Genomic DNA, 25705 nt, shown 5'->3' with positions numbered 1-25705 from the left:
TTACTGGTGGCTTGTGTGGAGGGTTTTAGGTATTGAGAAATTCTTCCTGTTGAGATAGAACCGGGCTGTGCTGCCGGTGGCCGTCAGCGTGCGATGCCACGTCCGAGGGCAGCTGCACATCTGAGCTTGCACAATGCTGTGCTTGTGGAGCTGTTGTTTGACTTGCTGGCTGGCTGGCTGCATCATTTTGGTCCCCTGGGTTTGGGGGGAAGTTGGCTGCCAGTGAGAATTGAATCTGGGCTTTCCCTCTGCCTGCTGCAAGGAGAATGAGGATGTGGGACGGGGACAGCGGGCAGGTGGTGGTGCAGCAAAGTAGGGGCACGGCCTCTGTGGGGAAGCAGCTGTTCCTGAGCCCACCCATGCTCAGTTACTCATCTGCTTGGTAAACTGCCTGGTGTTGTAAAGCTTCAATTTTAAGGCTAGATTACATACCACAGCTCTCGTCCAAGTAGTAAAAGGATGAGTAAAACTCAATTTGGCAATTGTTTTGCCTTGACAGTTGCAATGGCATTTGAAACTGATGTGCTGTGATTGCACAGAGTGTTTATGGGACGTTCCGCTTCATGGTGTGAGTGGTCTGGTGTGAACAGAAACGCGACAGCTTTATTTTTTGAACTGGCTTTCTGTCTGAAAACCTGCTCCTTTTCTGTTTTGACAGTGGAAAACTCTTTTCTTTACCACTCTCACATAATACCATAAACAATGAATTGTGTATGCAAATACACTTTGGGTACTTCTGGACAACTTGAGCTTTCAGCCACCTGGGACTTGTATTCTCAACACTCGTAAAACACATTCCACGCAGCCCTTCCCTTCTGTCCTGTACCTCCAGGGAGAGGGAGAGTCAGTATAAACTTGGAGGATTTTGCTTGTAACTCCTCTGCCATGGAAGCATCTGGTGCTTGGAGTTACCATAGCAAGGCTCTGCACCCAGCTCCCAGCCTTGCTTCTGCTTGTGACACTTCTCCTTTTGGTCTCAATGGATGGGGTTTTTTCCTAAAACTTGAGTACAGTGGATATGTTAAACGTACCACCGTGGAGGATATGACAAGGAAAAGCTTAACAAACAAAAAAATCTGTGGCTGTGTTCCAAATGAGGACACATTAGAGCTGAGCCTTTTTGAGGTGTGCAGCCTTGAGTAATCAGGTAATCAAGCCTTCACTGCTGGTGCCAGGCTTGTCCTGTTGAGGCTGAAGTGTGCTAGCGGTGTCTGCACATGGAGACAGAGGTGTCATCCCAAATCCTCCTCCCTTCCGTGCTCCGAGGTGGAGTTAACACACTGGCAGATGTAGTTGTTAGTTGGGTGCAGTTCCCCGGCCCCCGCTTCAAGGATGTAATGCTTGTGTTGCAGTCCTCTCTGAAAACCTTGCCTGATCCTTCTGGGGAAAGGGCAGATAGGAGCTAAATTGTCAGCTTGATTTTCTGCCCTGTCCCCGAGCATAGGTCAAAGGCCTGGAATAAAACCTGTGGGACAAAGTTCAGGCAGAGCTGTTGTTTACATGGTTCTGAGTGCAGCTTGGTCATGGGTGAGACATGGCAGCGGGGTGTTAATGATCCGGGGTTTGAATTTCTCATGTCCACTTTGGAAGCCTTGGTTTAGAGGGATACTGTTACATGCACTTATGCCGAGGGGGTGGATGCTGAATCCGAGACTGGAGAGCTTCCCTGGGGCTCCTGGAAGGCAGCAGGGATCCTCTTCTGATCAGGAGCACATCATTACTGAAAGGCTTGTTACAAAGCTTGGAGGAATTTAGAAGGAGAGTTGTTGGAACATTGGTTTTGTCTGTTTTTGTTTCCTGCTCTTTCACTGTTAGGAGGAAAGCAGTAATTAATACAGCTGGGTGTTAAATGCAGCGTTTTCTGTTGGCTCCCATTCCTTTCTGGGATTCAGTTCCCAGGCTTAGCACACGCAGACAGTAGCAATCAAGTCTTTCAGTTAGTTTAGGATCCTTCTTAGGAGGCAGAATGTTCAGTGATGATCTGTGCTACACTTAGCTCTTCTTATCTTGGATATTTAACAGCCTAATATAGAAATAGGTAAATTTGTTTTGGTACAGAGTGCTTAATGTGCTGGTATTGGCAAAGAATGTGGAAGCATGGACTCTGGGTAGCTGCTTCCTAAGCTGAAGAAGAAATAGTTTGAAAATTCACTCACTAAGCGGTGTCCAAAATACACAGTTTCAAAAAGTTGCTGGGATGCACAGTTTCAATCCCTAATCTGTCCTTATTAGGAAGATTTTGGATGAGGGGGGAGGGGGGAATGTCCCTCGCTGGAGCAACAGTTTAAAGTGCAATGTCCTCTGTCAGCTCATGCACAGTGAACGTGACACCTTTAGTTGTGCTGTTAGATAAGATCAGAAAAGGGTGTCTAAGAACATGATTTGAGAAAAAGCAACTCGTTAAAATCTTGCTGATAGTTGGTCTTTCTGGGATATGTCTGAATTTTATTTTTTTTTTTAGAATTGGTTCTTGAATAAACTGGCATGAGACTTGAATAAACAGACAGCAAAGGAGTGAGCATGGCAGCAAATTAAATAGAAAAGTGTTTTTTAGTATCTCCTAAACGAATGCTTGGGAAAGGACTTTTTCTACAGCAAAGTTAAACACAGTGTGGTCTGAGCACTGCAAGTGGGCAGCCTTTATCCAAAGCAGTTTATTCCTGAAAACAATTTTACTATTTAGTTCCACCACAACATTGGTTACTTAAGAGGTCACTGAGAGGCTTCCACTGAGTCGGATGGTCTTGAGTCAAAATTTTAACTCGAGGTCATATTTTGTTTGTGCTTCTTGGTGATGAAAAGAGCATAAAGGAGCATGAAGAATATGCTCATGTCCAAAAGCAGCTAATGCACTTGGCAATCTCCATAAGAGTGTATTTGTCCAGTAAACATAATGTAATAGGATCTAGTTGATCCCCAAATGTAGAAGATGTGCTGTAATGGAAATTGTAATGCTTGAAAAGTCTTCAGTTGCAGAACTTTAAAGGTCAATGCAGAACTTTTATATGGTCAATGTATGTGATTTGCCTTCACCATCTTGTAAAATCTCTCAAGACTAAATGAGTTTTTGTGGTTCTTTCGAGTTTGCTTCTAAGTTCAGTGTTTTGCATTACTCTAACTGCAATTTGGAACATAAAGTTGTGTGCCAAAGTGTAGCAGTGAAACGGCTTCCAAAGGAAAAAAATCCAATTATGCCCCCTCAGTCACTGCTTAAAATACAGCATCTGCTGGTCTGTTGTGGTGTGGCAGTAGGAGGATTAATAGGAGAATATATTGGTCTCAAGAATTTTGAGATCATCCTTTTGTCATGGGAAATATGTCCAAATCTCCAAGTCAAACCAAATTTGGCTAATTCTATCCTAGTTTTCTGTGCAGTGACTGAAAATGATTTCAAGTTTTATTTGCTTCTTGACAGAAAAACCTTCCAAGTATAGCAGTTTGTTAAATTTAGTTCTATGAGGATTGTACAGTACTGCTTTTAGATTTGTTTTAAACTGGAGGAGTCATTTAAATTATGCCCTGTTAAAACAAAAGCAGAACACATACCAAGTAGCTTTTGCACTGCTTTTTATATGTTCAGGAGGCCCAGTTACTAGGAATAGGCATTTAATTTAAAACTAGGTCAGTTGTCATGTATAGATAGTTTAAATGAACCATACAAAGCTCATATTGGCTAGATAGCTATTAGATAGATAAAACATTAGTGTATCTACTAGTAAGTGTGAAGTGATAACAGCCTGAAGAGTTGTTTCAATCTGTATTTCTCTTTTCCTTTGTTTACAGGAAAATCTTCACTGACGATTCAGTTTGTGGAAGGACAGTTTGTTGATTCGTATGATCCAACCATAGAGAACAGTAAGTAAATAACTGACAAGCTGCTTTTCTGTACCTAAGTAACTTACCAGAAGTCCTTGGCGTTACACACACTGCTTATGTGGGCATTTACATATTAACATGAAAGCTCATTAATTAACTCTTAAGTCGTATTACTCTTTGAAACCAATGTGTACAGTATTGCAGCAGAGAGATCCCTGTGCACATGCTTCTCCAAACAGCTGAGTTGTCTTTTAACACTAAATGAGAGGAAAAACTGATGAACCTGGCTGCAGTGCATCTCCTTGTATTGTATTATGTTGTTGGATATCTGCTTCTCCTAATGTAATTGGGGCACTTTAAATTACTGATGTCCTACCTGTATGAAAATGTGCCACTATATCCGAGTATTCCAGAGTCTCTTATTTAGAAGGTTGACATGCTGTGGCCACGATAACGTGATAATCTTTTTAATTACTCCTTTCCAGCTGTTTGATAACAAGGCTGGTGCACTATGAGCTTGCTGCAAATACCAAGTATTCGACTTTTCAAGTGTCTTTTTTCTCTTAGCAGGTGGTTGGTTGGTTGGTTGGTTGGTTGATATTAGTGCCTTTGTGAATAGCTAACATAGTGGGTGGGTAAAGACATCAATACTAAAAATGCTGCCATGAGTAAAAATTCCCTTCAGAGGTGAGTTACCTGGTATTCATTACAATCCAGGCATCTCTTTCTGAGCTAGAGATGGTCATAAACACTTGAGTTTATGAACACTTGTTCAAACATACTTGAACAACTGCAGTGCTACACTGAGTAACCTGATCATACTGGTTTACTTTAATTGTATGGCAAATTAAACTGGTTCCATGATTGTAACCCTGGAGTTCCTTGTATTTTAATGACTTCTGAAAAGCAGTGGTTTTAGTGTTTTGAACTTCTCCCGTAGGATGTTGAGCCTATGTGATACTCTGTAAGTTTGACTGAAGCAATCAGCAGAACAAGGTTTCTTTTGAATTTATACGTGGTAACAATTACGACTCAGTAGCTATCAGGATATTTTACTGGGGATTATTTTACTGCTTAGAACTAAAATTCAAATGCTACTTTTTGAGAAACTCTCAGTTTGCTTTAGCAAGTCAGAGTAGATAATTTGCCCCTTGGCCTGAATGATCTGAATGTTAGCTCTTACAGAGATGTCATTTATAATAACACTTTCCATCATCCCTTCTTACTTTGCTAGAATTGTAAGTAAGGTATGTTTTAAATTAAAACTACGCACAAAGTACTGAGGATTAAGTTTCTGTATTTTAAATCTTAATGTCAGTTGGGACAGGTTATTTTTACTCTCTCTGCTATATAAATGCAAATTATTTAAAGTAATCTTTTTAAGTTTTATGCAGTTATATGGGAATGAATAAATTTGATACGGAGTCAAAGTCCCTACAAAATACCGAATCTGTGTCGTCTTGTAGCACTTTGACATCTTGGTACAAGCTTAGCTTGTTTCATCCTTTACCTGTTGTCTGTAACTGCTGTTAGTAACTCTGTAGTAGTGTGTCTCACACTGGTAGTGTTTCTTAACTATGAAAATACACCACAGATGAGTTTTGCTTCTACTTGACTCTTGCCCTGCTTGCTTGATCTGAATTCTGATCATGGAGCATGTCATGGCCATGAAGACTTGTTGGGCAAGGGCATCTTGAAAAGGCTTAACTTTTCAGTTGATTTCTTATTTATTGGGAAACAAACAGCATTATTCATTTGGGGTAAGTCTTGTGATCTGTGGCTGTGGCTGGAGGATTTTGCTTTTTGAAAGGTAGAGAATTGAAGGTCCCTTCTTGCATCAGAGCACAGTGCTGGGAAGTAAAGGCTGAAGACATGGAAGTTATGCCCTGAGGCCCAAAACAGTGGGAAATCTGTCCCATCTTTAAGCCCTAGAATGCCTGATAAAGACAACATTTTAAAAGTGTTTTTGTGAGGAACACACAAGAGAATACATTCTAATTTAAGAGAAATTTTAAAATTACTTTATAAGACAGAGATTTGCAACTAATTGTGATGAGTATAGTATAAACTAATTCTTTTGACTCAAGTATGTAATATTTTTAATTTATTTTTTCTAAATATAAATCTTTGATCAGTCCAGTCTTTTGACACTCTCAGCTGTATGTTTCTGATTCTGTGCGGGGTCATAAGACACAGAGAATTTGATCAACTCTTTTCCTGGCTTGTAATTTCAAATTTGGTGGACAATGCTGGCATAAAGGGTTGAGAAGTCCAGGTTCCTGTACTAGGGACAGTGTTGGAGAATGCTGCATTTTTCCAGTGTTTTTTATAGTAGGTTATAAAACCTTTTCAGTTACATCTAGTGCTTGGGTCTACACTTATGGAAAAAGTACATGGTGAAGGGTAGACTGACCTGTGTGATTTCTGTTTTGTCTCCAGAAAATTGTCCTTGTAATTTATTACAATATTCTACCAGCACTGATGAAAGGGTAGTACTGCAGGTAGCTTAATCTTTATAATTTTTGTCTTCAAATAATAAAACTTGCAAAAATGCTGAGTGTAAAGCTAAATTGTATAGAAGGCAAGCTATAGTCAAGCTCTTACAGGGACAAGTTGTATAAGCTTTTTGAACAATAGGAACAAGACCCACTGTAATTCTAGTACTTTCATTTTCTAAGTGTGAAAATCTCTACCTTTGAAATTGTAAAGGGAAAATCAGGTGCATCAGATTTCACTGAGTGCTTGTGAAGGTGAGCACTGCTTCACTGCTGCGTTTTCCTTTGCTAGTTTATATAAGTTAATGAGGATATTGAATTCAGTTGCTTCTACTAAGCTTGTGTATCAGGAAGAGTAACTTGTAGTGTTCTGTGGCAGCGGTGGAGGTGAGACCTCACTGCTTACCCAAAGAGATTTTTCCCTTTCTGAATGTCCCAACAGGAGTGGCACCACAATGGGTGGCTGTTCTTGAGACAGCTGGGTTGTGAAACTAGTGGAACTACTCCTTGTGGGAATGTTGGAAAGAGAAGAAAGATCCCTGGAGAGCAGGAGTGTGGGGAGGGAGTCTGTGTGGACACTGGGCTGGATGGGGCTTTGAAGGCAGATTAGCTCATGTGAACTAAGATCAGTGCAATTTAAAACTCAAAAGTTTTACAGGAATGAGAACTAGAATCTGAATTTGGAACTCAAATAGGTCAGAAGGAACAGATAATGAAGACATGCACATATCTCCACCCACCCTATCTTTGCAGGGATGTCTAGTGTTGCAGGAAAGATGACTTGACAGGCCAAGTCCGAAATATTTTCTCCTGGTCCTCCAGTGACTTCCTGGCTGCTTCTTGATCTTTGTTGCAGTTTTGGAGGGGCTTCAAGCACTGTTTGACAGCATTGTGGTCTTCCTTTCGCCCTTAAACAGGCTCACTAGCTCCCTAAGGAAAGGAAAGGAAAAATCTTCCCCCCTGGGCTTCCTACCTCCATCCCATGTTTTTTGATGCAGTTGTGAGTAGAAGTGTATTAGGAAGGGGGAGGGGGCTGGAGGAACCCTAGTAGTTGTGGAGGGGGTACCTGTAGGTACCTGTGTGTCTGTGAGAGCATCTTTAAGGCTAAACTTCTTCCACAAAGGGGGAATTGTGGTTCTCTCCAGGAGCTGCTGGTGAGCAGCCTTCTCAATGGGGGGAAAGTGAGGCTTCTCAGAAAAATTAAAAATAGCTCCCTTGCATCGCACATCTCAGTGTTGTGAAAGATGTCCTGACAGATTAGTGACAGGCGCTGACTTTGGAATGAAGACAGTAGAAAGGGATGCAGGAGGTAGTAATCCAGGAATCCTAACAAGGTGGTTGTATTTAGCTACCAGCCAGTAGCTCTGCAGCAGTTGTGTTACACCACTCTTCTACTTTCACTCAGTATCACCATTGATCTGAAAGCCTGCATTTGTTTGCCTGCCCTTTTTTTAATCATAATGGCCTGTTTTCACAGCAGCTGTCATTCGAGTTGCATATGCAAATCATTTCATTCATGCTGGTGTACTTGATCTTAGGGGAACACTGATCACTGGAGTTACGGGTTGTAAAGTGTGAGCATGTCCTGCTCCAAGATCCATGTTCCAGCTGATAAGCAGCATTTTGCAGATGCAAAATGATTTAGGGGTGCAGAGGTTGGCCAGACCTGCTGAATTCAGTCCTTGGCCTACCAGGAAGAGCCAGGCCGTGCAGTGATTGTATTGTCGTTGTTTTTCTTGCTCATCAGCACAGCGAAAGGCAATGTGTCCCAGGGTGGTAGGTGATGGAATTGGAAGTGGTTGATTTCTCTGGATCAGCAGATCACAATAAATGCACCTGCAGGTTTTTCGGGTGATGAAATTCTTAACCAGGAATAGTTTTGAAAAGCTTCAGCAAAGAAAAGAAGGTCATTAATTGTGACTTCATCGAAGCAGATCTGTCTCCGTACAGTGGGCTGTGCTTAGTGCTGCAAGGCTCTGCACTGAACTAACTGTTCCGTGGTGACTCCTCCACTGTTTCCCTTCGCTCGTCTGTGTCACACTCCCTTCCAGTACTGATGATGATGATGATGATGATGTCTTTGCTGGGTCTCTTCTAGGCTTCTAGAATAGTCTGAAAAAGCTGTCGTCTGTCCCTTTTTAAATATTAACTTCATGATGCTCTTGAAGCTCCTTTGACTGCAGAGTGCTTTGATGTGTATGTGCAGTGTCAAGAGACTGGAGAGGGACTGTTATTTCCATACACCTGTTAATGCAGTGTGTCTCCAGAGGAGTCTGTTTTCCCTCTGACTAAAAGCAGGGATATTGTATTATAGCAACGCTGCCTGTTAACATCTGTTCAAACAAACAGTTTGTCCCCATCACGGTACTGATCCAAGGCAAAGAGCTGTTGTGGATCCTTGTTTTATAACCTAAAACTTTTGTGCAGTGGTGACAGCAGCGTCCAGACAGTGACTTGAGAGCAGCACACATGCTAAAGCAGCTTTCTTAGGGGATGGCCAGGGTAAGGCAGGAGCTCTCTCTTTGATTCTCCATTTCAAGTGGCAGTTGTTGGTATTGTAATGGAAGTTGTAGATGTGGGTTACACTGTTTATTTGGACACTGTGTTTGCTTGGCTTTGCTGTTTGAATCGCTCCATTTTTTTTTTTTGAAAGGGTGTTTTGATTTATGAGGTGGGTTGAAACCCTCAGTTTCAGCTATTTCAGCCCACTTACTCGAGATAATGCTCAAATTGTGGAGACTTGGTGGGGCAATGACCTTTGGAGGAGGAGGAAAGTTGGACAACATCAGCTTCTGGGAGACCCTGTTCAAACCCAGGAGGCGTAGGCAGGGACTGCACAGTGGGGTTGGGAACATCAACTGTGCAGCTTTGGGAAGCTGTGGGCAGCTTAGCTAACACTGCCATGACCCATTCCCTGACTCAGTTTCCCTGCTCATCACTACAGTGACAGATGAGGGGTTTTATGACTGTTAGTATTTGGAAAAATGGCCTCAACCAGAGGACAACACAAACTTTACTCAGTGTACCAGAACTGTCCTGTAGTGGTGTCTGGAGTGCTTCGAGAAGGCCAAAGCAGTGCTCCAAAGCTGGGTTTGTGTGTTCTGGTCAGTACATTATTATTCCTACAAGGGCTGTGACACTGTTTGCTTTTGCAGTTGCATAACACAAACACTGAGTAAGATTCCTCAGCTCACAGCACGTTGGCATTTCATGAATCCGAGGAAGAGAAGCAATTCTCATCACTTTTGGGACTGAGTGTGCTTCGTGACTGAGGACTAGATGGGCTGGAAGCTACAGCAGATGTGAAAGCAACATGGTGAACTTTTAGCTAATTGTCATTATTTAGGTTTAGTATATTCATAAGTGAGGGTCTGTGTGGTTTAGCCTCCAAAGATTTTTTTTTTATTTTTTTAATCAAGATCACTTACTTCATGGTATTTACATTTAGGAAATTTATCGTGCTAAACTGCTTGGAAACTGAGGAAAATATCCTATAATAAGTTCAAACTTAGCTTTGATGCCAATTGTATTTAAGTGTCTTATGTTACAGCTAATTACAGTTGCCTCAGTGTCTCTTAGAAACGTGTGTAAACCCCCTTTTTGTTCTTTCCTTTTAAGAAAACAAAGGATAAATGGCTGCATCTAATGTGGGAATCTCCTGAAATTTGAAATCTTAAAGTAAATTTCTGAATTTTGCTATCTGCAATAGACTAGTTAAAAGTACAGCACCTGATGTAGCCTTTTCTTGGTACTTTAAAGCTTGTAACTAGTTCTTTTTCTTAGTGCCTTGGCTGACAATGACACGGATGAGTGACTTCTGATCCCTTCCTTTGTGTAATTCTGACATGTTTCTGTATTTCTTCTTTGTTCTAGCTTTTACAAAACTGATCACAGTAAATGGCCAAGAATATCATCTTCAGCTGGTTGATACTGCTGGCCAAGTAAGTTACCTTTCCTTCTTTGAATCTTTCTTCAGAGTTAAGACAACAGGTATTTGTACTTCTGTTGAGCTAAGTTCATAGTGACCATGCATTCAGAGGTGAAAGTTAACTCAAAATTGGTCCTGACTTCTTGTTTAGTCACTATAGACTTCCTTGTAGTGTTTATTTAAAGGCTTTGGTTTGGGGTTTGTTAGTGATTTTTTGGTTTGGTTCTTTCCTGTCTATTGAATGAATGTCTAAAAAAGGGAAGAGGGAACTGCCTGAACTCTGTCCCAAAAGTTCATAAGTAGCTTGTTTGATATTTACGGAGTAAATTAGCAGTCTTGCTTTAGATGGAAAATGTCACTTCAGTAAACCGTGGGGAGATTTTCCATGACTTTTTCCTATCTGTGTGTGCTCCAGCTACCCCACCATGACTTGTATCCGTGAAAGAGTCATGGGGAGTAGGCAGAAATGCATGTAGGTGGTACTTGCTGGGCTACCAGTAAACTGCTGCAGTTTGTTTACATTTTAAGGCGATGGTTCACGAGCGCGTCCGAGCTTCCCGTAATGACAGGGAGCACAGGAGGAGACAGGGAACACGTGTCCCGGAGCGTGCTCGGGAGCTTCATGAGGTGCAGGTGTTCATTACACACAGATCTAGGTGTTCATTACACGGGGCTGCTTGGCTGAACTTGCACTGCACGTTCCCTGCACGGGAGCGCTGCCTCTTTTGAAACACTCTGTGTTAGGGAAAGAACCATCAGGGATCATTAAAACACCCTGTATTTTTATCCTCGACATTTTTTAGCTTACATGTTCTTACCTTCCGTGATCTCATACGATGCCTTTGGGTTTTTCCAAACTGTGAGTGGTGTTAAACAATGTTAGTGTTGTAAAATCTGCTGCCAGTACTTAAGAACTGTAAAGCTGCAGGATGCCTGCTCATAGCTGGGGGACTGTTCAGAAGGGCTGTAACCTTCTAGGTATGTTTGATTGCTTTCTTTGAAGAGCACGGTGCTGTATTTAGGTGGTGTCAGCTTGTGGTGCTCATCAGCAACACATATAATCTCTGAGCTGTCTGAGCACAGTTCTGGCCACACGGTCTGGGGCAGGATTGTTTGATGGGGAATTGTTCTGCAGAGGAGAGTGAGGGTGAAAGAGGGGCAGGCTGAGAAGTGTGAGCAGCAGAGGAAGCTCCATAGGTGTCATTTTGTACCATTGTAAGTGCACTTGCCTTACAGCTCCAATTGTGCAGCTCAGTGATAAAAGAGAAAATTCCTCTTTGAGGAGGAAATTGCTTTCTGGGAAGGCAGTGTAACTCACCAGTCACATACCTCTGTGGCTGAGGATTGATTTAATGTTACACAGTATTGTAGAGCCAAAATAACTTCTTTCCCAGCCTGTCGTTATTTTCAAATTTAATTCTTCATGGAATTGCTGGAACTTTTGAGTTCTGGCTCACAGGGTTAGAGGGGAGAGATGATTTGGGGTTATGGAAGGTGTGGCTTGGACAGATTTCTTTTTTAAATTGGTCTTGCCTAACGATCCATAGGGAGTACTTATGTGTATACAGCACGGATTATATTGTAGCTTTGTTATGTACTTTTGAAAACCTGACTATGGCTTCAGAAGTTGTAGCAACATTATTGTGTCACTTGACAAATATCTTAATTTGACCCACAAGTTCCAGGGAGCTGGCAGGTTTTCTTCCTTCTCCTAACAAGCTAAAAATTAAGTCACGAATTAGGAATAGTTGAGGTTATGACACTTATTTTTCTTGGTACTCCTCCTGTGTCCTGTGCCTCCTTACCTGCCGTGGTTATTTACTGAGCTCTGTGCAGTTCAGTTCAACAGGAGTCTTGGTACAGGGTCACCGAAGAGAAGCGCAAAAGGAAATCTTACCTAACACCAAATTCCAGGGGGGAGACAGTCCTGAGGAATTCCGGGTAAAGTCAAGCAACTATAGAGCTGCACTTTCACCTGTTTTACACACAGGCTGGCTTGGATGCCTCCTCTATTGACTTTGGGATTACACATCCCACTGGAGTGGCAGTTTGGCATTTCACAGAAGATGGGGGAGGGCTGCCCTCTGTGTGTAGCAATAAAGGCAAATAAGGGCAGCTTTTGTCAAGTGTTAGTCTTTCAAACTTTTTTTGGCTGGATCTGTGAAGTTGATTTATAAAGAGTTTTTTCCTTTTCTGCCAGTTAGGGAAGTTTGATTCCTTTTGGCTGTCTGGATTTAAGCTGTGTGATTGCACTGCTCCATCTGTTCAGCCATGACAATATACAGAGAGGTTATTTGATCTTAAGCTAAAATTAACATTATCAGAAGCACAGGTTTAACAGTTTGAGAACTCATCTATTAAGAAGTATGGCTGTTGTCAAAATGGAAATTTTTTCCTGGGAATATCAGTGGGAACAACTTAGGTTTTTAACTTTGGATTCCTAGTGTTTGTGTTGCATTACCTGCAATATATGAATCTGTTTCATTTGCCTTTTTGGTCAGTTCTTTTTCTAGAGGGGTAGTAAATTCAGTGATGAACTTTCTGGTGTTTTGGTTTTTTTTTTTTTATTTATTTAAACACTTGTCATATACTGTAAACTTAGGGTTGTCATAAAGAGTCTAATAACTGTATTTCTTGCCTCTTTAGTTGATAAACATTAGTTAGTAAGCCACAATTAATCACTTCCTAACAGACCCCTTAGGTAATTTAGATGTGATCAGTGTCACTTGAAATTACAAACTGCTAGATCCTGTTGTCAGCTGTTGAAATTAGGATTTTGAAATGTATCACCAGCAAGACAAGAGGCGTAGTTGCTAATTAGTGGTGGGACAGAGTAGATGTTTTGTACTAATAGAAACTGATAATTAAGCAGGATAAGAGGATTGGGAATAGCTTCAGCTCATCCGTAGTCTTAGAGGGAATAAAACAGAAAAGCTGTAGATTAAATTGTACAGTATAAAGACTGACTTTAGCTTTCTCTTAATTTGGTAAAGATTCCACATCTGACATTGCGTTGAAAAAAATTCTGAAAGTACTACCCATATAAAATGCACCTCATGTCTTAGAAATATGACTGGCTTATATCTGATGGTGATCTGATAGCATCAATTTCTGAACTGTGGCAACCTTAATTTTAAATGCAATATTCCTTCTACAGGATGAATACTCCATATTTCCTCAGACGTACTCCATAGACATCAATGGCTACATTCTTGTTTATTCAGTCACGTCAATAAAAAGGTAATAAAATCTGTTGTGTTCTTCTGGTTTAGGTGTTTTCTGGGTTTAGCTCCTACCTCTGCTGTGTTTTTTTTAATCTGTGAATAATTCAACTAATATATCTTTCCCTTAGAAATACAATAGAAATTAAAATTAATGTTTTTTTTTCTCAGAAATGTCCCCTCAGATCCAAACGCCACAGGCACTTTGCAGACTAATATGCAAGGTGCCATGTAAGAAATGAGACAGTGCTGAACTAGATTGTTTTGAGGTGTAAGTGAAAGTACAAAGAGTGATTTCAGGAGTAAATACAGAGTTCATTGCTCTTGCATCAGATACAAAGGCAGACATAAACCCAAACCTAAAGGGCATTGTACCTTCAGGTGAAGTACCCAATTAGCTGCTAGATCAGTCCCTCAGCCTTGTAGCTTTTCATATACTGAGATTTCTTTGACTTCTTGTCTTAGATTGTTCTGATTAACCATCAGAAATTTTCTTGTGAACAGCAATATATGACTCTTGGGCTGCAGACTCACTCTTGACATGCTGCATTCAGAGGATCTGTTTTTTCCATGCTGTTAGCTGTCCATTCTGACGTGAGGGCAGAGTCCATTGTAGCTCGATTGCAAGATTCATCTCAGCCTTCATATTACTATGTCATCTTCTGTTATTTTCTCCCTTCCTGTGGTCATCTTGCTTGTTTAAATACTGGTTATTCTTGAAGAGATGCTAATTTTCTAATATTGTACAGTATCTTCTTTTGCAACAGCCGAATTAATCCTGTTTTCTTTAATTTTTTTGAGTTAAATAAATATGATCTTAGACCTTTCACTGTCATCGGGTGCAAGAGAAGTAGGTGCTTCTCTTACACTTGAGGGAAGCTGATCAGCTCTTCGTGAGTGCTGAAGCATTCCATGTCTTTGCCTCTAAATCAGACAAAACTGGTCACTTCGAGTGCTCTTTAGCAGACCATTGTAATGTAGTTTGCCTGTTGGCTCTTCTGTACTTCTCAAAGAAAGGATATGGTCTGGTTATGAACTTCTGTTGCTTCCAAGGTCTTTAATGTTGAACAGATTTCACAGTCCTTCATTCTTGGTTTTCATCCTCAGTTCTGAAGTAGAGAAGGGCAAACACGTGAGATCTGGAGGAAGTGCAATGGATGTTGGGCTTTTGTGTGTCTGGAGATACAGAACTACCTAATTCTGTTGGATCTGGGTTTTTTAATGAGGTGTTGGTGCTGAGTAACTTGTATGAAATAGGAGTTAGTGTTCTCTGCCTTCAGTAGACAATCCTCCACTCCCAAAGTGAGTACAGAAATGTTCACTGGTAAGTGGTACTGGGAGGACAAAAGTGGCTTTGACTCAAATCAACATAGATGACTTGGAGGATTCTGCAGCTTGTGCTGTTCCTTGGTTGGCAGCTAAAGGACATGTTCTTTCTTAGTCACTCTGTTGTTGCCTCATGATGTTGGTGGTAGCATTCAGTTGGCTGAAACAGAAACCAAGTTATGGTGAGAATATGAACAGGACAGAATAGTTTAAGACTGCAGGTAGAAACTGTTACCATCAGTATTTAGTCTTGATCAATTTATTCCAAGATTGTTTGGGTTTGGGTTTTTTTTTTTGTTCCTTTAAATTTTCAAAGTACCGATGATCCCATCCTGTTCAATTCCTTGTGTTCTGTGTCAAGACAGTGTTTAGGCAGGAGGGAAGATCTTCCACAATACTCTGGTAGCATCAATGACCTGCCCAGGCAGTCAGATCAGTCGCCATCTATCTTGACTTCTGTCCAAGTGTGTGTATTGATCCGAGTATTGATCCAGCTGGGGTGGGAGCTTTGACAGCAAACTTAATAGAAATGTTCTTTTAAAATTACCATTTTCCCTGCCAACCTCCAGTGGGAAGTTTAAATAGGACTTGAATAAGAGCTAATGCCCTACATTTTTCATATTCCCAGGCTCTCAGCAGCAAGGTTACTGGGAGGCTTTTGCTCCAGTTCAGCTTAATTAAATTCCAATTTTGTATCTTGCTAAGTTCCATGATTTCGTGTAACACATTTATCTGACAGCTAGTAATTTATTTTTTTTGCATTTCACACATTTCACTGTTTGCTGCAACCCATTTGCTTGACAGAACTGGAAAGGACCTGTTATGGTCTCCAGATCTCTCTCAGTTTCACAGCTTAATGTGATGATGTTCTTTTTGAATTGGTCAGCATCTGTCTTAATGTGTGGCTGCTCCTTCCGACCTTAATTATTTGAAAAGCTTCCTAGGACACTAATTGGTCAAGCCAGTTTCATTCCTGGCAGTTCTTAGCAGCTTGTTTCTGTGTCAGAATTGTGTTTGAGTTTAAATAGCACTTCTCTTGTGATTTCCACCTTGATCAGTTAACAAGGATCAGTTGGTTGTTAGTAGTATTTTTGCTGGAAAAGGAAGCTTGTGAACTCTTAGACAGACAGATAGGTACCCTGAACTGGGAAATGGGGAGCCCAGGTTGAACAAGAACACCTTGGCATCATTGTGCTCTGGGACCTCACGGGGGGACTCACCAGGGCTGTGCTGTGGTGTATTCCTGGCTCACCTGGAAACAACACACCTAACAGCGAAAAGGAAACAGAGATCGTGCTGTGCCAGGGATTCAGTTATCCTGTGGCTAATGTGCTAAGATCCATCCTCTTTCTTCAGACTGAGAAACAGTTTTGTGGTCTGTAGCAGATTTTTTGGTAGCATTTTCATTCTTCTTTCAGTTTGCAGGGTCACCTAGTTCTGTGTGTAGCATTGCCTCTCAACTCTGTCACAGCCAAGCTCCATTTAATTCTCATTTTTTAAATAATTAGGAGTGTCCAAGACAAGTTCTAAAGACCAGAATTTCACTAATAGTTTTCAGCATAAGCTCTTTGTGTCCTTAAAGTCCTTTCATTGATTCCACATTTTCCTGTAATCTGTAGTATCCAGCTTGAGTTACCAGTAGTAAGTTGTGCCAGACTGAGTCAGGCTTTTGTTTACAAAGAACTCATTTTCTTGATAGGATATACTGAAACTGTTAGCTGAACATGGAGAAGCATTGTGTTCTACTCAGTCTCAAAAATTATTGCTGCAGTCAGACAAATTGTCCTATGTGACAGAAAATCCATCTTGAATGTGGTAGCATTTATTGTTCCAAAGTGAGAGGTTTTAATGCTTTGAACAGTGTTTTTAAGCACCAGGTCTTTGATTGCTCTGAAATGGAAGTGCATTTGAGTGCTGCTCTATTTTTAAGAGTTTCAGTTCTAATTGAAATGCAGTGCAAGTCATGACACTGCTTGTAGCTAACAACCTTGGAAACTGGAAAAGTTTCAGTCCCTTTTTTTTGGTTGTTGTGTGTCTCATCTGTGGGTCTCTGCCTCCCTTAAAACAGATCCGAGTTGTGCACTTCGTGTACCAGCATTTTTTCCATAATGTAACTAGAGGAGCACAACATCTGCTCTTCAGCCCCGTTTATAGCTTGTTCCCAAAAGTACTAAATGTCAAATGCAGTGGATTTTGTTAGTGAGGTTTTTGCCTTCTTGGTATTTCACAGTACTGCTTCTTTACCTCCTGTCATCCAAACTTCGCATACGTGGTAGGGCAACAGACAACAAGTATTAGAATAATCACTGTTTCAGTGCCATCCTGCAGATCAGTTTACTCACTTTCCATAGAAAATGAAAATTTTAGGCTTATTTTGGCTTTCACATAAATAAAACTTTGAAAATCATGTATGAACGAAGTGTTCTTGAAAAACAATGTATTCTTTTGAGATGGAGCCTGCTTAACTAATTTCTTTTTCTTTCCAATTGCTTTAATTTGACATACTCATCCAGGGTTGTTGGACTGTAGCGGTTAAATTTCTCACTGCAGATACAAACCAGATGAGAGGTGGGAGGGACTTGGGGTGATTCTGTGTTAGATGCATCAGTCCTGGGTAATGTTATTTATTTCTGCAAATGCCATAGCTGGGGAGGCTGTGAGGGATAGGCACAGGCTGGTCTCTGCTGCTGCTGGGACCACTTTGCTGTTGTAACACAAGCGGGTGAGACTTTGGGGCGTCTTTGCAGTTCTGCCATTGTACACAGAGTTAAGTGTTAAACACAGCAACCTACATATGCATGTAATTGCTTGTGTATTGGGTATTGAGGATAAACATCAGAGTGCATGTGTGACTTCATCCCTTTATTTTGCAGTTTTGAAGTGATAAAAGTTATCCATGGCAAGTTATTGGATATGGTGGGAAAAGTCCAGTAAGTAGTGACACTTTCATCTCATTTCATTGCAGGCATGTTGCTAGTGCTTTGTTCAGTATACTGTAACTGTTCTGAAGTTCTGAACTTTCTTTCACAGAATACCCATTATGCTGGTTGGAAATAAAAAAGACCTGCATATGGAACGGTATGTGAACTCCAGAATGTGGGAAATGCAAGGCAGCAGCCCACATTCCTGTGGCTGCCGCGCGCCGGCTTTGTTCTTGGCTTTCCATAACTGAAATCAAATTGTAGGTTAAAATAAGGTACTGGCAAAGGAACTGCGTCCAGAATGTGAACTGTGAGCCATGAACTTCTGTTGTAATGTTGATTTTTTGCTACGAGGTTCCAGGGACAGTCATTTAACACTCTGGGTTTGGGTTGTTTTGTTTTGTTTTTTTTTTCTCCAAAATAAGTAACAGAAATGTATTTGTCACAACTGTACAATACCAGATGATGTTACAGATCATGAAAATAAAGCAGTACTTTGGGACCGCTGCTCTTCTGGGTCACAGAGGAGTTTTATACCTGGCCCAGCAGTGCATTAGACAGCAGCCAAAAGCAAATGCTTTGGATCAGACTTCACAAGACATTCCTATTGCAACGCACTTAATGTACTTTGGTACTTGGAGGTATTTCTTGACATATCAGATTCCAATTTTTCTGCAAGTTATAAAGAACATACTTTTCTTTCTTTGGTCAGGGTGATCAGCTATGAAGAAGGGAAAGCTTTAGCAGAATCCTGGAATGCAGCTTTCTTGGAATCTTCTGCTAAAGAAAATCAGGTAATGGTTTTAAGAGTCACTTCATTCAAGCAGCAGTGTAATGGATGACTCATAGTTTCACTTAATAAAAGAAGCTGAAGTATTTGCATGTACTCTGCAGATATTTTGTGTAGATGGTAACAGAATGGCTGCCTGCAGTCAGGTTTATGTGTTTTATCCATGCAACTGTCAATGGGAGGAGGAAGTGAAGAACTGAAAGTTAAGCTTCTCTGAACATAAGAGAACGCTTAGTGACAAACTAAACCCCAGATCCACGGGGTGTGGGTGAGACAGGGCCTGTTACCTTAAATAGGAGGTCAGTGGTTACACAGCAGGGAGTTGGTGTGAGGGGTTTAAGGTGCTGGGCAAGGCTCAGTCTCTCTGTTGTGGGGAATAATCATTCCGTGTGTCCATGGGGTGAGGGGCACTCAGAAAGGTGTTAGAGCACAGCAGAGCTCAGATACCACTGTGACACAGCTGGAGTGAAGCTGCACAACCAACCACGCACATTTGCACTTTTAGGTCTCCTATCACAGAAAGAAAGTGTTTAATGACATGGTAAATAACATCTTATTCTTGGTTGCTCTAAATAACCTTCTTTAAAATGCCTCCTAAATATTTTATGGTATCTGAATTTGTTCCAGTGGCTGGTAATAATATTTTGTCATCAATTTGGCACCTTACACATCTAAGCTACAAGAGCCTCCTAGTTTGGATGTGAAGTAATGGATAACTGCTGCAGGCTGGGGAGGAGGTGTGGAGGTTTTCTCTCTCTTTTTTTTTTTTTTTTTTTTTTTTTTTTTTTTTTTAAATTTATTTTTTTCCTGTAAGTTTCAACATCATTAAAGCTTTTGATTTTTGAAAATATAGACACATGATAAGGTCTCACATTTAAGTTAGCATATCACATCCTTGTCCTCCCTGATAGCATGAGCACAAACAGAAGGGCAGTTGTGTAGCTATGACATGACCTGTTTCAGCAGCCTTTCTTTCATTTCCTCTCCCCTATCCCTAAAATCAAAACAGAAGCTTTTGTCCAATGTTCATTGTCAACAATTCTATAAGTTACTTGAGTAAAGTTGGATTTTCCCTGGGAGGAAAACTTGGATTATTTTTTGTCACCAGATATGGAACACTTGGAGTTACTTTATCAGTATTTCTGACTTGTATGAACCTTGTCAAAACTGGGCATGATGAAAGCATGAAATTTCTCAATACCTTCTCTGTGTGCTGGAGAGCTTCAAATGCATACCAAAGGAAATTAAATTGACAGTGTAAAGAATAAACCCATTAAAAACATCTGATCTTTTTTTTCCACTTCTTTATTTTTAAATGACTTAATACTTCTTGAGTAGGCAAAGCTATTGCCAGTGCTCTTTTTCTTTTGGCATATGTTCCCAGTGTGTAACAGCACAGCAATTCATATGCAGCAGAATATCTCAGTGGTAACTTTTCTGGAGTTTTTATTGTTCTTGACCCAAGAATAAAAAAGGTTGGCTTTATTTATGCAAAGAAGCTGCAAGCTTGGCATGTCTTGTGTGTTAACTTGCTGCACTGACAAAGCCCCATTGACTGCCATGTTTCTGTGCCCGTTCCTTACTCTCAGACTGTCTGTATTAAGTTAAGCTGCCTGCTGGAATTAACTTAGGAGCCTTCAGGGAAATCAGAGTGGCAATTGCATGTCTGATACTCAGAATCCTGGACAGGCCCGTACAAATCCTACCAAAAAAAAAAAAATAAAATCAGAAGTTGCGTGTATTCTTGCTGGCAAAGGTCTTCCTTTCAGCAGGACCTTCCAGAACAGTGACTGCAGGTCACTGTGAGTTGTGTCCCTCTGGATTTAGCAGCAGGTTGTCAGAGACAGGTGCTGGAACACAGTTCCTCCTCCGCCCCTCTTACATAATACACTTGGAGAATTTGTCCAACTTGAAGTTTGGGAGATCATATGTCACTTCTGAGATGGGTGCTCACAGCATGTGACCATCCTTCAGGCTCCCTGACATATTTCCTTCGGAGGGTTGGGATGTACAGGAGAAAGTGGGAAGGAGCCCAAAACCGGCACAGCTGCCTTAGTCTGTCTTGCAGACCTCCACCTCTGAAGGGGTGGAATATTGAGCTTTGAGAGCCGAGTGTGGAGTCTGGATCTTTGAGGGAGCAGGAGACGGCAGGCATTGTGGCATCCCTCCCTGTGGGTTGGACCAGGAGCACTTCTGAACTCAGGAGGGTTTTTTCCTCCAAATCCTAATTTGACAGGGTAAAACCACTGATCTATAAACCTCTCTCAAGACAAAATATCTTCTCATGCTCTGAAACTGTCTCTGGTTTGGAGGGGAAAAGGTTTTGACCTTGATAACAACCTGTGTAGTCATTTTCCTGGTACTGAATGTTCACCCTGCATAAGTCAACATTACTGGAAAAAGAAATCTGTTGGTATTTTTGCTTTGAAGTTTATCCAAATAATCACCTGTACTGGCTCGGTACAGCAAGTGTAGCTTGACTATTGACAGTGATTCTAAACTCCTTCCAAAAGTGCTTTGGCTTCTGTTTGCTTAACAGAATGCCAGTTTAAAGGGATGAACTTGACTGGATTGGGAATTTAGAACTTCAGCAGAGAGTTCAAACCTTCCTGAATGGGGGGACATCTTAATTCTCTCAGAAGCCAAGCCATCTGTATGTGGTGGATGTGGAGCTGAGGAATGACAGTGTCTGGTGTGCTGGTCTGAGATTGGCTGGGTATGTGCTGTTCTTCACAGCTGTGAGGAGAGAAGGTCTTTCTGCCACAGGGGTTAGACCACACTCCATCAGCTGTGTGGTCTGTCCTTCATAATAGCTCTATTTGCAAAGAACTGCTGAAACCAGAGGTGTTCCCTGTAACAGGATCTGATGGCAAAGGCTCATTTCTCCCTCTTCTACCTTCCTGCTTTGCCCTCATACCCCTTCCCCCCAAAAAAAATCCTTTTTGGAGCATCTACGAGAGTCCAAGGAGCATAGCCCAGCAATACTGGGCAATTAAAATATCTCTGTAGATTAATGTGAGCAAACTATCCCTATTCTGCCCATAGTTAGCAAAAGATAACACATTCCAGAAATGGCGTGACTTGGAGTAGATGGAAAGTGAGACAGGCAAAGATCAAAGCTGTGGTGATGGTAAATTGCAGTGGTTGGCCACAGTCCTCAAGGTCAGATACATCTCCTCCAGACACAGGGGACCTGGTAGGACTTTGGGAGGAGCCTGCATATCACCAGCACATCAGCCATCAGGGGAAATCCCTGGGCTTTGGGAACGCAATTCTGAGACTTCATGGAAAAGACCTCTCTGAGATGACTGCTGGGCTATTACTGTAATGTCTTCTCAAGCTGCTTGGTTATTACCAGACATGCTGAACTGCTCTGGATAACTTCAGGAACTTCAGGCCTTTCTTGTGGGATTCTCTACTTTAGTTTCGCTTAGGCCATGGTAGAGTGCTTCATCTTAATCCCAGTGCAATAAAATGGTAACTGTTTGAAATACAGCCAGAATCCAAATTGGTCTTAAACACAGCTGAAGGTGGGAGCCAATTTTTACTGCAAGAATTTAGGGAGTAACAAGCAACCAAATTTTGTTCATCCAGCAAGGAAGTAGCAAAAAATGTACCTCTTACCAAAATGGAGCTGTCTTAAAAACCAACTTGGTTGTTGCTTATTTTTCAAGGGCAACTTCATCTTTGAGCTCAGAAGATGCAGAGCTCAGTAAATGCTTCAGAGTAGTTTGAGATCCAGGGGTCTGACATGTTTGGACTGTGTTTGGACTGGCAAAGAATGGAGGAAAAACTCTCTCTTCCTTTGCCTAAGTATTGTTCAAATTCCTTTGCCCAGTTCTGTGCCAGGATAAACCAGTAGTATGAGCAGTTGAGAGTTACCTCTTTGAAAAAATAGAACACTTGCCAAAGGATGACTACAGCAGCTGTGGGCTGGATTTGGGTGCTTGCACCTTCCTGCTGGCTCCTGGCAGCATATTCCCAACTCCCTGCTCGTGCAGAGAATTCCACCTCCCGAGCTCTCTGTCCTGCTCCCACCAAGGGGCACATCTGCAGCAGCAGCTGAGTCTCTGGTGTCTCCTGCACGGTGCTGAGCTCCCCGGGCAGCAGGTGTTGCCCAGGCTGACATGGATTTTGTTTCCTCGGGGGGAGAAAGGTAGAAGGACGCCAGATGGCTTTCTGTGGGCTAGGTGTGACCCACATTCCATAACTGGAACATATGGAGGCAGATGCATATAAAGTCTGGCTGCGTTCTTTATTCCTTGTCCCAAAGCACAGCTTCCTGTGTTGTTTAAAGGCTCAGTCTAAAATTCATCAGCAGATTTGAGCTGGATTACAAATTCCGAAGCTTTAACTGTGGGGCAGCGATTAAACCTTCCCAGTGAATATGTATTTTCTGTGAAATGAATTAACAAACCCCATAAACTCCTACATCCTAGTGCCTCAAACAGCACATCTTTGACAGGGAATGTGCAGCTTCTCAGTTGACAGAGTAAGTTGTGGAGGTTTTTTAATGGGTGCTGTGAAACGTGGGTGTGAAGAACTTGTGCACTGAAATGAAACCATTGAAAATTTTGCCTCCAAGGAGACAGTGGTGCAGTATATTTGTAAATCAGTGTATCACCAAGTTTTGATTAAGGGAAATTCTTCATTAGTGGAACCAGTTTGATAGCAACTGCAGCGCATGGTTCTCCTAGAACCTAATTTGCCCAGGAAATGTTGTATCATTACTGAACTAATGAGCCACTTCTGTCAGGTTCTGTTGGGATTGCAGGAAGCTCCATTATATGCAGGAATACTCTATTTCCAGCTGGTGAAGTATTTTAAATAGTTCCAGCACATCGTACTGTGCACAAACAGTATAAATATGGGAAACTTTAACATTCAGTCTAATCTTGTTAAGTTTGTTGTGGGAATTCAGTCAATGGGATTAATTTGGAAGTGATCCAGTGGAGAATTATGTCTTGTGGAGGTGGAAAAACATGTGTTAGATCAGAATACATAGTCATAAATCACCGGGTACTCTTCAGCCTGCTGATTAAAACCAACAAAACCCCCTTTTTATCCTCTTTCGTACTGTAACTGCTTTTATATAATGAATATACTTTCTTATTTTGGAATTCCTGAAATGGATGACTGGAGGTTAGATCGAATGGCACGTCAGAGATGATCAGGAGAACGTTTCCAAGTTGAGGATTCACACACTGAAGCACTAACCATGCAGTGCAGGCTGTTTAAAATATAAATCTCCTTTCTCTCAGATGGGCTTCATCAAAGGATATTGCTTAATATTAGTGATTTGTTCAGCTTGTGTTTTCCCCTTGTGTTCCTGCATCTTGTCTAATACAGATCTTACCTATGGGGAGGATGAGAAAATCAAGACTATTAAAATAACATTCATACTGGGCTGTGCAAAGTCAGTGTTGAGAGCTGAAAAAAATCTGCTGCCTTCTGTAATTACTTGGTATCTTAAAAATTACTGAGAGGAAATGGATTGGCTTGTTATCCAGAGCAGAACAGCATCAAGATCTTCCACCTCTCAGTCACTCGGTGCAAGCTCACTATGCAAAATAAAGTGAATTACAGTTATTAGCTGTGTTGTGAGTCTGGCTCTCTTTGTACCTGCCCTCCCTGCTGTGACAGAAACCAGTTGAGGGTTGCTGTGGAACGGGGGTTCACACTTCCCCTTGGAACCGAAATTACCGTGTTTTCCCTCTTCGCTTTCAGAATGAGCGTTGGATGTGCATTTGTCTGCTGATGGAGCCAGTAGAACTGCTAACATATTTTTAATTGTTTTTTTCAGTAAGTAGGCAGTTTCTCCTTCCCTCCTAATGGTGTGCTCTCTCTCTCTCTCTCTCTCTCTCTCTGCAGACTGCCGTTGACGTTTTTAAGAGGATAATTTTGGAGGCAGAAAAAATCGATGGGGCAGCTTCACAAGGGAAGTCTTCATGCTCAGTAATGTAATTCCACTGCAAAACCTGAAAACACTGGGAATACATTCTACCTGAAGAAGCAAAACTGCCCATTATCTTTAAAGATAAACTATGCTTCTTTTTTTTTTTTTTTTCCTTTTTTTAATTTTATTTTTTTTCTTCTGTTAACCTGAAAGATAAACAGTTGGTTTGGAGCCTTTCCCTTCAGATTATGTTAAACTCTGACTCCTGTGCAAATGGCTTCACTTCCATTTTCAAATTTTAAGCAATCATATTTTCAATTTATATATTGTATTTCTTAATATTATGACCAAGAATTTTACTGGCATTAATTTTTCAGTGTAGTTTGTTGGTTAGAATAATCATCAAAATGATGCATATTGTTACACTACTATTAACTAGGCTTGGATATCAGTGTTTCTTTGTGTTAAATGTATACTTGTAAATAAAATAGCTGCAAACCTTAAATGTTCTGTTTATAATTTTTCGTTGATTACTCCATATCAACTTTTTTTTTTTTTTTAAACTTTATTTTATTTTATTTTTCTTTGTGAAAAATGTTCACCTGCTGACCTTAAGAGGAGGCGTGAGATCCTTGGAGCCAATGGATTGTTTGACTATTGCTTGGGAAGTTGTTTGCGAGTGATCCCAAACGTTTTTTTTGCTACTGGAACTCCAGGCTGGCCAAGGAGCTCAGCTTTGCTTTGTTCATGGGAAGGAGAGACGAGTGACAGCTTTTTTTTTTTTTTTTCTTTTGGAAGGGGTTTCAGTCAGACAACCTGCTCTGTGTTTTTCCTCTGTACCTGTTGAGTGGAGGGGCACGCGGGTCTCCCGAGGAAGGAGCCGGCGGACCCTGCGCTGTGGACTGTTCACCTGGACTTGTAACTGGGAACGCTGTCAGGATGGAGTGGATTTATCCAGGTTCACAAGCGTAGACTTGTTAAGAGAACAAACAAACAAACAAACAAAATGTCATTTAAAATAAATTGCACGTCCTGAACAAACCGATGTGGGCTGTTTGTCGTGCGTTTCTCTGTCTGCATCTGCGTGGCACTGGTGGAGGTGAGCAATCTCCTGGCACAGCCCTCTGCAGCTTTCCCTGACCAGCTCCTTGGCTTTTGGACTAGAGGCTTAAACAAGCCTTAATCTCTCAAGTCTGGAAACAAACTACTTCAACTATATATTTAAAAAATGCGCGGTTGAGCTCCTTCGTATTGAAAAGCAAAACAAAACCCAAAACAGTAAAAACAAACAAGGCTGGTCTGGGGAACAGTT

The 25705-nt window shown here is 41.3% G+C and overlaps 1 protein-coding gene across 2 annotated transcripts in view; it reads left to right on the top strand.

Annotated features, from left to right (window-relative positions):
* Positions 1-25438, top strand: part of RHEB (Ras homolog, mTORC1 binding) — a 39998-nt gene extending 14560 nt beyond the window's left edge. Inside the window, exons 2-8 of one of the 2 annotated variants that reach the window (XM_027893731.1) lie at positions 3784-3855; positions 10185-10252; positions 13397-13479; positions 17660-17716; positions 17817-17864; positions 18420-18501; positions 24369-25438. In XM_027893731.1, coding sequence (XP_027749532.1) covers positions 3784-3855; positions 10185-10252; positions 13397-13479; positions 17660-17716; positions 17817-17864; positions 18420-18501; positions 24369-24461 — 503 coding nt within the window. In that variant the 3' untranslated portion in view covers positions 24462-25438. The remainder of the gene's footprint in view (positions 1-3783; positions 3856-10184; positions 10253-13396; positions 13480-17659; positions 17717-17816; positions 17865-18419; positions 18502-24368) is intronic. The other variant, XM_027893732.1, reaches the window with a different exon arrangement.
* The last annotated feature ends 267 nt before the right edge of the window (positions 25439-25705 follow it).

Source organism: Empidonax traillii, unplaced genomic scaffold (genome assembly GCF_003031625.1).
Source record: "Empidonax traillii isolate 1590-97213 ecotype Southwest subspecies unplaced genomic scaffold, ASM303162v1 scaffold404:size960789, whole genome shotgun sequence".
Lineage (NCBI taxonomy): Eukaryota > Metazoa > Chordata > Aves > Passeriformes > Tyrannidae > Empidonax > Empidonax traillii.
Note: the sequence above shows the minus strand (reverse complement) of the source record. Positions and strands in the feature narration are given on the sequence as shown.